We start from the raw sequence: 11861 nt of genomic DNA, 5'->3' as shown, positions 1-11861 counted from the left end.
GTCTGAATTCCTCACTATAGAACACATGACCCAGTGGAATGAGATGGACTAGATGCTAATCAATAGGCTGTGGGAAAGCAATACATTTTTTCTAATATGTGTGGTCCGTTGTCTCACAGAAACACAGGTAAATGTGCAACAAATTTTGCACAATAAAGTATTTTAAGTATTCTGGGAACCAAGCCCCTCTTCTGTGGGGCAATAACAGGTCGCTGAGTCTGTTTTTGGGTGCAATACAAATGAACACTGTTGGGTTCACCTTTCACTTAGGGATTTGCAGCACTGTAGTGCTGTGTAATGCTCTGAGACATGTTGGGCTGTTTGTTTGTTTATGGCGTCGAAGGAGAATTAGACAAGAAACTGAGGGAACTCAGACTAATTTAAAAAAGGCCAAAGAGTTTGTTGATATTCCATGTTTGAGTGTCTTCTGCTGAGAAAAGTTGGAGTTTGACATGGCACCAGAATGTCTGTCTGCTCACTTACTGCTTTCTGATGGTGGCTGCAGTGAGAGATTCTGGGAGCAGTGGGTGCAAGCAGGCACTTTTCTTTTTGTGGCTGTCTGAAAATGCAGCTGAGCTCGCAGGGGATCCTGCTGTAGATATGGTGGATGATGTAGGAATGCACTGTCTGTTCCAGTGACTGTTGCTTGGTGTGGGTCTGGTTATCTCTGATCTTTGTCTCTGCTGTGTCTTTATCCTGTGTGCTCGGTCTCCAGCAAGCTCAAATTCCAGTCAGCCCTCAGTAAACAGACAGGGCTCTCATGGAGCTGACAACCAGTGCATGTAATTTGTTTTTGCCACCTTTTATCAGGCTGTAGTTGGATAGCTTTCTCTAATATACTATGCAACTGGGGTAGCTCAGTGCTGCCTCAGAGATGCACTGACTCATTTCCCTTGGATGCACGAGGGATGGATGTGGTGCAGCAGAGGATGGAAGCATCTCCTGGATGCTTACAGTTCAGTGAACACCCCAAAACTGGAGTGCCTATAGGAGAATCCAGCTGGGTGTGAGCCCACCTTAAAGGTCAGGGTGAATATAAAATGAAATCTATGGCTGGATGAATGCCACCTCGCAGCCTGGCTGCTGCCTTGGTTTGTTATTGAAAGCCTTTTCGTTAAAGTTCTGCTTTTCCAGTGTTAATGTTCACAGGGTACTTTGTTATTTTTTGAGCCAATATTCAACAGCATTGCAATGGCCTTCAAAACGTGCATTCACAGGGTTTAGGGAAGTAGAGATATCGAGTAAACTTCAAACAAGATATGGCCCACGTGAAGACTTGTAGGTAACACACAGCCTTTGGATGCTGTTGAGTTCAGTGTTAACCTGTATTAAAATAAAAATTGAGGGCATTTTTGCTTTTCACTTTTTACAAATTCTGCAACTGAGAATGTATCTGACAACACAAGCGTTACTAAGAAGGGAAGGACGTTGTAGACAGCGCACTGAAAAACCAAGGGATGTTTGGCTTGATACACTGCAGCCTATAACCACATGTCATATGGTCAATATGGCAACACCATTGATGTATATAAGCTTCCAAGGATCCTTTTACACACTGAGTATTTTTCACTGATGAAGGAATGAATAGAGCTAGTTCATTGAGAACAATGAAGTGACATAGTTTTGGATTCTAACTGAGAGCAAAGAGAGTTGTGGGATTCAGAGTTTTGCTATCTGTTCAATATATTAATGTGCAAAGCTGTTGTGGGAAAAATAATTCTCCAAGTGTGCTTTGATGGAATGATTTCGTATTCCTAAATGCTTGCAGAAAGAACATTGAATGTTTTCCTGTGTTTGAATGTACAGTTTCTAAGCTGGATACGTTTTAATGTTTAAAAACTTTGTGTACATGGAGCTTGTTGTAAAATAATCCTTTTGTTCCTCTGTTACTGATGCAACATTGGATCGTTTAATTCCACACTAGATATTTTATGTTGGACAAATAAATAGTTTTTTCAGTAAAAATGGCTGTTCCACAGGACTATTATAAAGGTAAGTAGCCTCAGTGGGGTCTGTCATGATGGTCAGATACTGGATGCCTTCAGGGCAGGGAGGCTTCTATTAATTTACTTCTTCATGTAAACTTTACTCATCTCATTACTGTAAGACATAACTGTGTAACTCTGACTGCATTCCTCTGCTCTTCCAATGGTGTTTTGATGCCCAGTGATTTACAAACAAAAAGAGGTTTGTATCTGAGCCACCACAGATGATGATCCACTATCGCAGCGTGCTCCCATCTCAGCGTGCAGCAGCTCTGCTCTCACTGCTGTGAATTTGCATCGTGGCAGCAATACTTGGGAGAGTATTTGTTCTGTGTCTTCCGTGAATTTTTGGCATCTTCAGCCATTCCTGAAGCTCATTCTGCTTTCCAAAATGCCAGAGCTGCCGCTGGCTCACAGAGGATAACTTTACTGATACTTGGTGCGTTTCCAGGTTTGTTTTGTGTCACAGGCCATCGCTGTGAGTTCCTGAATTGTGCTGACTCTGCTTCTGGAGAGGACATTTTTTGCTTGTCCAGAACACATTTGCAGTAGTTGTCCAGCCTCCCTCCTGGTTCTCTTACCGTTGCCACAAAAAATGAACTTAACTCTCCATGATTCTTCTACCCCATGGTGTTCCACTGCTTCCAGCAGTGCAAAATACTGCTCCTGTAGTTCTGCCCTCCAAGCAGAGCCCAGCTGAGCCCAATGGCAGAACCCCACACAGTTCTGTCTGTGAGCTCTTAGCGATCTGAGGGCTACGGGCAGCCACGTGCAGCCACCCAAACAGCTTCACACTGCACTATTTCAGCTTCGTTTGTCTACTCAGAAAGTGAAATGACAGCTGTTCCTTCTGCAGGAGGAAACATCCAGGAAACACGTAGCATTAAACACTGGGAGAAGGAATGGTGGTCTGCTGGAATGTTGCTGTCAAATCAGCATTTGAAGTCCAATCCATGGTACTGTTACAAAAAGCATCACACAGGGTAGTTGGCTATGATCTTTATTGTGCACACACATTAAACTGTAGCCTTTTAGAAAATAAGCAACATAGAAATTGCAAATAAAACCCAGTCATTTCTGTTTGTTTTCTAAGAGGCCACATAGAGCTGTGTTTGTCATCCTGACCCATGCAGGGCAGCTGTTCCTACAGGCTCTGAGATCAGAAGAATCAACTGCTTTTTGCCAGCTTGCTTCTTCACTTGGAGTTACACCAGCACAAGTGTGAGGAGAATACAGTCCTTCATATCTCATCTATTTGGAATAAGTGAACTCAAGCGGATGCCACTTTGCCAAACAGCTCCGACTCCAGCACTACTACAGACAATTAGGTTTAGCATCCATCAGTGGTAAATTTTCTCTAGGTATTTTCTTTTCAGTGTTCTTTTCTGCATGACAAGCCTCTGAATGTGACTGCAGTACATCAGGTGAGCTGCCAGATGAAGTGGGAAACCCTTTGGCAGACAGACTGGACATGACAGGAGCTCCTATTTCCACACAGTGGTGCTGCAGGTGTCACAGCACAGGCAAGCATCAAGGATGCAAAAGGTGGAGAAATAAGAGAGGGGACAGAGCAGCACTTCTGAGAAATCCTGGCCCTTATGGTGAGAACTACTGCTGCGTTTGTACAATGGCAAACACTGAGCTCATGTGCTCAGCAAAGCTGCTCAGGTTGTTCCCACTGCTCACAGCGTGTAAAACTTGCTAAGTTCACAGTGTGAACAGTCACAGCATTCAGTGGAGAACCATGTCATGGAGAGGTCTCCTGGGGCTGTGCTGGCACAGTGACCTCCACAGCACTTTGGAAACAGAGACAAGGCTCATACATGTCTGGGGCAGCAGGTCTTGTGTGTGTGGATTGTTTCCTGCAGCACTGAATGCTCACTCTTGGGTAAGCATCACAACAGGTCCTTGGACAGGGTGCAGGGGCCATGGGATTGTTGAATCCAGCTCCCCAGGAGGTGAGACAAACCTGGCTGCACTGCAGCAGCTCTCATTTACCAGTACGGCACTTTGGATCTGAGGCTGATGCTTTCTGACCTCACAGCACCTTTCTGTTTGTGAAATCTTTACAGCAGGAAAGGCACGTGGCACAGAACAAGAGGCCAAAGCTCATCTCTAGAACCAGGCCTGGGGCCCTTGGAAGTGACACTGACCACCTCCAGCTCCTCTCTCCAAGAAGAGTCACCCTCCTCTGATCAGCACAGCCCCAAGGCTTCCTCCAGCCACGTTTCACAGCAGAGGGAAATGAGAAACCAAAGTGCCCGTGGGAGTTTTAGGGACAAGAACAGCTATTTGGCATACGCACTGTGCTATATATAGGAATTGGCAAGTACACAAGGCTGGAACATGTTGCTTTTGTTACTAAAACCATCATTTGGAAAGCCATTTTAGGTAACCACTGCAGTCTGCTGCCAGATACACTAACCAGGTGCCGCAGACCCGTGCTTTGTCCTGGCATGAGCGTAAGAAAAGCAATTGCAAGTGGAGCACGTGCTTGTGAGGCCATTGTCACTTCCCCAGGAGCTTCTTCCTACTAAGGAGCTTTTGCCTCTTGGGGGCAGCTTGCAAATCCAATTACATGCTGGGTGTCTGAGCAGCCAGTGGAGACCTCGCACGGCACCAGCTCGCTTTCAGATCCTGTCTCAGCGTGCAGATAAACTGCAGGACTGCCAAGGCTTCAACTGAACTCCACCTGCCCTTTGCAGACTGATCCCTGAGACAGAAGTGCACTTTGTCACAGATAATTAGTCCATGTTGTAAAGCACTTCCTTTGGGTAGGTTGCGCGAGGCCACGATGGAGGAAATTCGGCCGTCTGGCAAATGGCAGCAGCAGAACTGGCAGCAACCCGAAAACAAGACAGGAGGAAGCATCAGCAAAGCCAGCAGGAGTGTCAACAGCCCACGTGCACCAGTGTTGCTTGGATCTTTTTGCTGTGATTTCTAAGCTACTGCTATCGCAATAATCCCAGCTGAGAAGGCAACTCACAGGTGGGACTGGGGCTGCTGCTTCTCTTGCAGGATGTTCCCGAGCAGCCGGGCTGCGGCCATGGCACAGCCCCAGTGGATGGTGATCCCAAAGCCACCGTGGCCGTAGTTGTGTATGACCTGCTGGGGACAGAGGGAGTCAGACTGCAGCAGCTCACCACCCTGCTCCTCAGAGCATGCAGGATTTGCTCCTGACAAGGTAAATGGCTTTGCTTCGGCTGGAGCCCAACTTGCTGCTGGGATCGATGGCTGCACCGCTCCTGTGCCAAAGCTGCACAGATATGACATGCTGATAAAGGAACAGAATGATCCAAACAGCAATTCAAACACAGCCTCACTTTGAACCACATTTGCCTAAATACACTGAGCTCTTTCCAAAGCTTTCCAGCTAAAAATTGAATCTATTTTCGTTACACTTAATTACATTTTGCAGTCACATCCCCTTTGGAGCTCTAATCTTTTCTTCAGAGCTGCACAGAGGCACATACCCAAACCACAGTTCCCTTTGTAGGACTGCAGATGAGCTTCAGGCTGAAGAGCTGAGGAGTGATGGGATCCTACATGGATGGTGTTATGCTGAATAGCCTCAAGCACAACAGACAGAATCACAGAATCACAGAATCGTAGGGGTTGGAAGGGACCTCCAGAGATCATCGAGTCCAACACCATCTCTGTCTGCCACAAGGACAGTGGCACGCAGCAGCTGGTGCCATTCCCAACTCCTTTCTCTTAAAAGAGAAATAGGCAGGGCTTGGTGCCTCAGAATTTTTCTCTGTCCGTGAAGGACAAAGCTCCAATTACAAGTTTTCCTTTGGCAGGAATGCTCTCCCCATAAAATCCATCACAATGTTTTTGACACTTATCTCTGATCCGGGCTGAAACTGAATTGAGGATTTGCCATTAGGAGAGGGGAGATGGAGCGAGGACAGCTGAGCGCTGGCAGTGTGGCTGCAGAGCAGCAGCCAAGTTTGTAGCCATCAGCACCCAATTAGCACCACAGTTAATGAGCACAGTACCTCTGTCCTCGAACGCCCATGGCCAATGCTCTCCCGCTCCAGACGGACGCTGGGACGTGCTGGTCTCAGGCCACTCCATTCCTGCACAATCTCTGCTTTCTGAAACCAGAATCCCATCAGCCCAGCATTGCTCTGACTCACAGAAGCCAAAATCCTCCCAGCAACCACACCGGGAAGGTGCAAGCAATGAGGGAGTGCACAGAAAACCCTCCAGCTCTCAGGGCTTGTTGAAGGCAGTCACCATGTGCTGCTGATTTTGGGGTTTGGTGCTGGGCTGGGGTCACTCACCTGCAGCGTGGGCAGCAGCCTGCAGCACCTCTCCCAGATGGACTTGTGGTCCTGAGCACTGTTCTCTTCGTTCCAGTTGCCTTGCTGGTAGATGCCTCCCAAAACTGTGAATTCACTCCTGCACCAAGAGCAAAGGGCAGTAAATGGTCCCGGTGCCACCAGATGGAGGCACTCAGTGTGGGTCCTGCCGTGCCCGCAGCATGCTCCTGCCTGAGGCACCCTCGGGAGCCAAGCAGGCAGGAAAGTCTGCCTGAGTGTCTGCTCATGGGAAAGTTGTTCATTAAACACTATCAGCACCCGAAAGGCCTTGGCAAAGAAAAGGGCTGATTTCATCTGCTATCAACAGGGTGAGGGAATGGAATGCTCCTGGCAAGGAGCTCAGATTCCCACCGTTTTCTGCTCCCCTCATAGCCAGCCTATACCCAGCTATGGAACAGCTAGCAAAAATAAACACATGGAGAGAGGAATTTCTGTGGGGTTGGGACTGTGATAAGAGATCAGTTGAAGCACTTCACTTGGGAGCTGTGAGCATTCAAAGTTCCTATTTACATCAGGGCTTCTTGCCTAATCCTGAGATATTAGCACAATGGAAGTGCCAGACGTGCAGCATTCAGGTTACAGCTTAAAAAATCTCTCCATTGCCAAAGTGCAGTGGATGGCTGCTCTCAGGGGGACGCAGGAGGGATGCACAGCAGACATGGATTTATTTACCCTGCTGCTTAGCTCCCTGGGTACATGCATCTGCTGCCCTCTGAGACAGATCCCAGCATCTCTAAGAAAGCAGCCAGAGGGAAGCAGATGCTGGAGAAGTGCTGGCAGCTGGGCTCTGCCTGGCACTGCTGCTCCTTGAGCTCTGCTCCACAGTAAAAGACGGGCAGGGAAGGCAGAGCTTGTGTGCAGATGTCAACAGGGAGCGGTGCTGGGGGTTGCTCTGAGTGCACATCATTGCTAACTCCAGGATCGCTGCTACCTACCCCGGGATGACGTAGGGTGAGCTGTAGATCCCTGACTCCATGTCATGAGTGATAATGAAGTGCTTCACCCATGGGGCCAGGACCTGGGGGAAGAAAGCAGGAGGGTGACGGCGGGTGACAGGCAGGACACAGGATGCATATGGAGCAGGGTGCAGCCTCACCTTGATGACTTGCCCACGGGCAGGCAGCAGAGCAGGGTCTGGCTGCAGCTCCCCAGCACGGATCCCAGTGCAATTTATGACAACATCAATTCCCTGGGAAAACATCTACCAAGAGACAGAGGTGGTGCAGTGTGCAGCATGCAGGCAGTGATGCTACCCAAACGAGCACGAGACTCCTGCATCAACACCAAACCATGCATTTGGTCCAGCACTCTGGTACTGAATAGAACAGAAGGGCCAGTCCCAAGACATAGCTTCCTCAGCACAGCTCCCAAGTGTACAGGCAAAGAAAGTGTTTGCAGCTTAAGGCAAAGCTGCACTGCTGATTCCTGACTGCATCCTGGCTCCCCACCAGCCCTAAGCTCTGCTGAAGCGTAGTGCTTTGGGGTGGATGGCTTCACTGAACCTTCTGCAGCAGAAATTCCAGCCTCGTGCTCCCCACATCCCAGCTCACCTCCTCGAAGGACTCGACCTTCCTGTGGAAGAACTTCACGCCTCTCTGTGCCAGCCTGGAAGAGCAAGTTCATCTCTTACCAGCACATAAAAGCCAATGTACCATTCAAATTAAGGCCTGTAATTGATTCACAGGGTAAGCATGGCTTGTTGCTCCTTGTAATAAACATCCATGGTCTTCTCAGCAGTTCTTAAATACTCTTCAGCCATTATTAGCTCATTTCCCTAATGGCCAAAAGCCCTGCTGAGCCCTCCAGGTCAATCAGGGAAGAGCAGCATCAGGGCTTAGTACTCACCTGTTGGTCAGCCAGGGCAAATAGCTCCTGCACTCCAGCATCAGCGCCGTGTTGAACCAGCCATAGCTGAAAGACATGAGGATAGAAAGTAGTAAAGAGCACAACAGCTGCCCAAGGGTGGTTGCCTCATGCATGGGCAGAGCCAGGGCTTTATTTTTTCCCCGTTTACTGCATAGCTATTTTCTTCTCAAGTTCAAAGGTATGCAGTGAAATGAGAGAGGAAGCTGAAATGGTTTTCATGCATTGTTACCACTTTCTTTGAGGTGATCTGTACTACTTTTAAGGGAAGTAACTGTGATGGAGCCCAGAAACTCTCAGAAAAAGGGCCTGAAAGTACCTGTAGCCAGGAAAGAGTTCAAGCTCTTTCGGTGTCAAGTTCCTGAAGCCAAGGACAATGTTCTTCCAAGATGGATCCTGCAAGGGGAGAAGGACTGATGTCACTCAAATGACAGTAATCAATTGTGGTACTGCAGAGGCAGGAGTGACAGAGATGTCCCTGCTGCCCAGCTCCAGCCCAGAAACTCAAACCTGCACACTGCCCACAGCTGGAGCCCTTCCTGCCTCCCCTGTGCCCTGCTCCTTACCGGTACAGGCTGCTTAAATAGGTTGTATCCAGAAATCAGGAACAGTCCCATTTCCTTTGCTTCTGGTGAGTTGAGGTACCCCAGGAGGTGCTCAAAGGTCTCCTTGTTCCACAGCCTGTGTGGAAAAACCCCATCAGAATACACTCCAGGCCATCTTTGCAGCCCTCCAGTGGACTCTCTCCAGTGGCTCCCCAGCTCAAGACAGACAGGAAGCTCAGCAATGGGCCCAGTGCTCCAGATACGGCTTCCCCAGGGCAGAGCAGAGGGGAGAACTTCCCTCACCCTGCCACCTGTGCTCTTAGTAATGCAGCCCAGGGTACCATTGGCCTTCTTAGCCACGAAGGCACACTTCTGGCTCATGATCAACCAGGACACCCAGGTCACTCTCCGCAGAGCTCCTCTCCAACAGCTCAGCCCCTAATCCGCACAGTTATCACAGAATGGCTTGGGTTGAAAGGGACCCCCCAACTCACGTCTCCTGCAGGTTGCCGTGGTCGCTCAGGTAGGGCTGCCACAGGCCTGCAGCCCCATCGCTGGTGGTGTGCGGCGTGAAGCGGTCGGCATAGACCTCCAGCTGCAGCTGGGGCACCAGTGCATGGAAGCGGTCATGGATGCACAGGGCGGTGGACAGGCCGATCACTCCAGCCCCGATGACAGCGATGCGCATGGCTCTGGGCTCTGCACGGTGAGAAAAAGGCCTGGAAGAAGGCACTGGGGCCAGGGTGGCATGGGGCTTCCTGGTATCGAAACAATGCCAGTTTGGCTGCTAGAGCACAGGAGGATTGCACAGGGGCTGAGCTGTGAAGGGCACTTCACATGTAAACACTCTTTTCCCCACAGAGTCTCCAAAGCGCTCTTCAACACCTGCCTGCACTGTGCAGGCACTGAAATCATGAATGTAGGGTTGCAGTGTGCCATCGTGGCAGGAAAACTTTTCAAGCATTGCTTGCAGCCCCTGAGCTCTTGCCAGCAGCTCTGCCTCTGCCCATGGACCTGGGGTTGGCCTCCAGCAAGATCATCTTGAAGTCATCATAGAATCATTAACGTTGGAAAAGACTTCTAAGCTCACCAATTGCAACCACATCCCTAAGTATTACACCTCCACATTTTACAGAATCATTAAGATTGGAAAAGACTACTAAGATTATCTCATTCATGTTTTAAAGCATTGGGTACAGCCGTGGGCACTAGGCTGCCAGAAGCATGCCAGACCTGGTCTGGGGCAAGATTATTAATTCGACACCAGTTCTATTTGGATAAGGTGAAGCACAGCACCCCTGTGACACTGCTCAGCTCACAGTAGGACTGACATCTGCTTGGGCTGCAGGATGAGTCACAGAGACGATGGGCAGCAGGACAGGGCCATGCTGCTTCCCATCTGCTGCCACTCACAGGTCAGAGCCAGCAGAAATCAGGGCTACCTCTGCCAAATGCAGCCCTGAGGAGGCATCCATCTGCCCTGTGAGCCTTCAGCTGGTCAATAAATAACAGAAACACAACCTTCCACTGACCTACCTGCAGAGTTCTCCAGGCAGCCTCTATAGGTTTTGGAGGCTTCAGCAGAGCCCCTGGTGCAGCGTAGCTTGTTTGGAGCCTCACAGTCCAAGGTCTGAGTGTCCAGAGCTTGCAGCTGCACCCTGTGCTGGGCAATGGGGTCAAAGTCTTTGCTTTTGACCTGGGAGGTGGAGTTTCTGGTGCCCCATGGTCCATCCTCTGGAAGCCCATAGGGTCACAGTGGTCCATGTCAGAGTCCCCAGCAGCAGAAATATAGTCCCACAGGAGGCAGGGGAAAGGTGGCGACAAGCAGACACTGCTGAAAAAAAGGGGAAAAAGAGATATTCATAGGCCTAAATTATTAAAAGCTTTACATGTAATCAGCAAAGCCTCTTAAATTAATTACCTATTACTTGCCTGCTTCTTGCTTTTGGCATTGCTGACCCTTCACACTTTCTTCAGCCTGGTTCTAGTATGGTTCCTTGTTGCTGTACCTGGAAATGGAGGCTCTGCAGATGCTCTATGGATGCCCTTTCATCCCCATGGCACCTCCTCAGGATGGCCGGGGCATGTACATGCAGCAGCTAACTGGTTTTTCATAGAACCAAGGAACCATGGAATGGTTTGAGTTGGAAAGGGGCCTTAAAACTCATTCAGGTCTACTCTCTGCCATGGAACATTTTGCACAGAATCACAGAATCATTAAGGTTTGGAAAAGAGCACTAAGATCACCAAGTGCAACCCCAACCCACCCCCTCCATGCCCACTGACCACATCGCTCAGTGCCACATCTCCACATCCCTTGAACACCTCTGGGGACGGTGACCCCACCACCTCCCTGGGCAGCTGTGCCACTGCATCACTGCTCCTTCTGAGAAGGAATTGTCCCTAATACCCAGCCTGATCTTCCCCTGGTGCAACGTGAGGCCATCACCTCACGTCCTATCGCTGTTAGCTGGGAGCAGGGACCCCCCCCTTGCTCTACTGTCCCTTCAGGGAGCCGCAGGCAGCAACGAGTTCACCCAGACTGAACAACACCAGGCAGACCCAGCCTGGCCTCGGGCACCCCCATGGACAGAGCACCCACAGCTTCTTAGAATGATCTCCGCAGCCCCACATTGAAGATTTTCCTCCTTGCATCTCACCTAAACCCACCTCTGCTGGGCTACAGCTGCTCTCCTTCTCCCACCACTACAATCCCCACAAAGAGAAGCACTGCAGAGCCTTCCCTCCCGCGGGCCGCACCCATAATCTCTCAGCCCGTCCCTATCGCACAGCTCCTCCATCCCCCGAGCACCCAGCAACTCCATCCCTTCAAAGGCCCTGAACCCCCCAGCCCCGCCCTCAACTTCGTCCCGCTAGGCCCCACCGGGCCTGCTAGGCCCCGCCCAGCTCAGGCCTGCCCCCCTCCGAGCCCGCTAGGCCCCGCCCTGCCCGCGGCCTACCCCCGCTAGGCCCCGCCCGGCCCCAGGCCTCTCTCGTTCCCGGCCCGCTCGGCCCCGCCCTGTCGGGCCCTCTCCCCGCCCCTCAGCTCTCGCTCCTCCCCGCAGCGCGGCGGCCGCCGGCGGGGCCCGGTGCTGCGCAGCCGCCAGGCGGGATGAAGGCGGCCGGAGCCCCGCAGCCGC

The 11861-nt window shown here is 50.6% G+C and overlaps 1 protein-coding gene across 1 annotated transcript; it reads right to left on the bottom strand.

Annotated features, from left to right (window-relative positions):
• Positions 1 to 4967: 4967 nt before the first annotated feature.
• On the bottom strand, positions 4968 to 9409 carry DAO (D-amino acid oxidase; the record flags this gene model as incomplete). Its single annotated transcript, XM_079543872.1, has 10 exons — positions 4968 to 5090; positions 5987 to 6085; positions 6275 to 6392; positions 7249 to 7331; positions 7410 to 7514; positions 7864 to 7918; positions 8159 to 8224; positions 8496 to 8572; positions 8743 to 8857; positions 9216 to 9409. 10 exons carry the CDS (start codon positions 9407 to 9409, stop codon positions 4968 to 4970), a joined length of 1035 nt encoding a protein of 344 aa, XP_079399998.1.
• Positions 9410 to 11861: the final 2452 nt, after the last annotated feature.

Source organism: Tetrao urogallus, assembly GCF_951394365.1.
Source record: "Tetrao urogallus genome assembly, chromosome: 17".
NCBI classification, from domain to species: Eukaryota; Metazoa; Chordata; class Aves; order Galliformes; family Phasianidae; genus Tetrao; species Tetrao urogallus.
The sequence above is the reverse complement of the archived record's forward strand: the minus strand, read 5'-3'. Positions and strand labels throughout refer to the sequence as shown.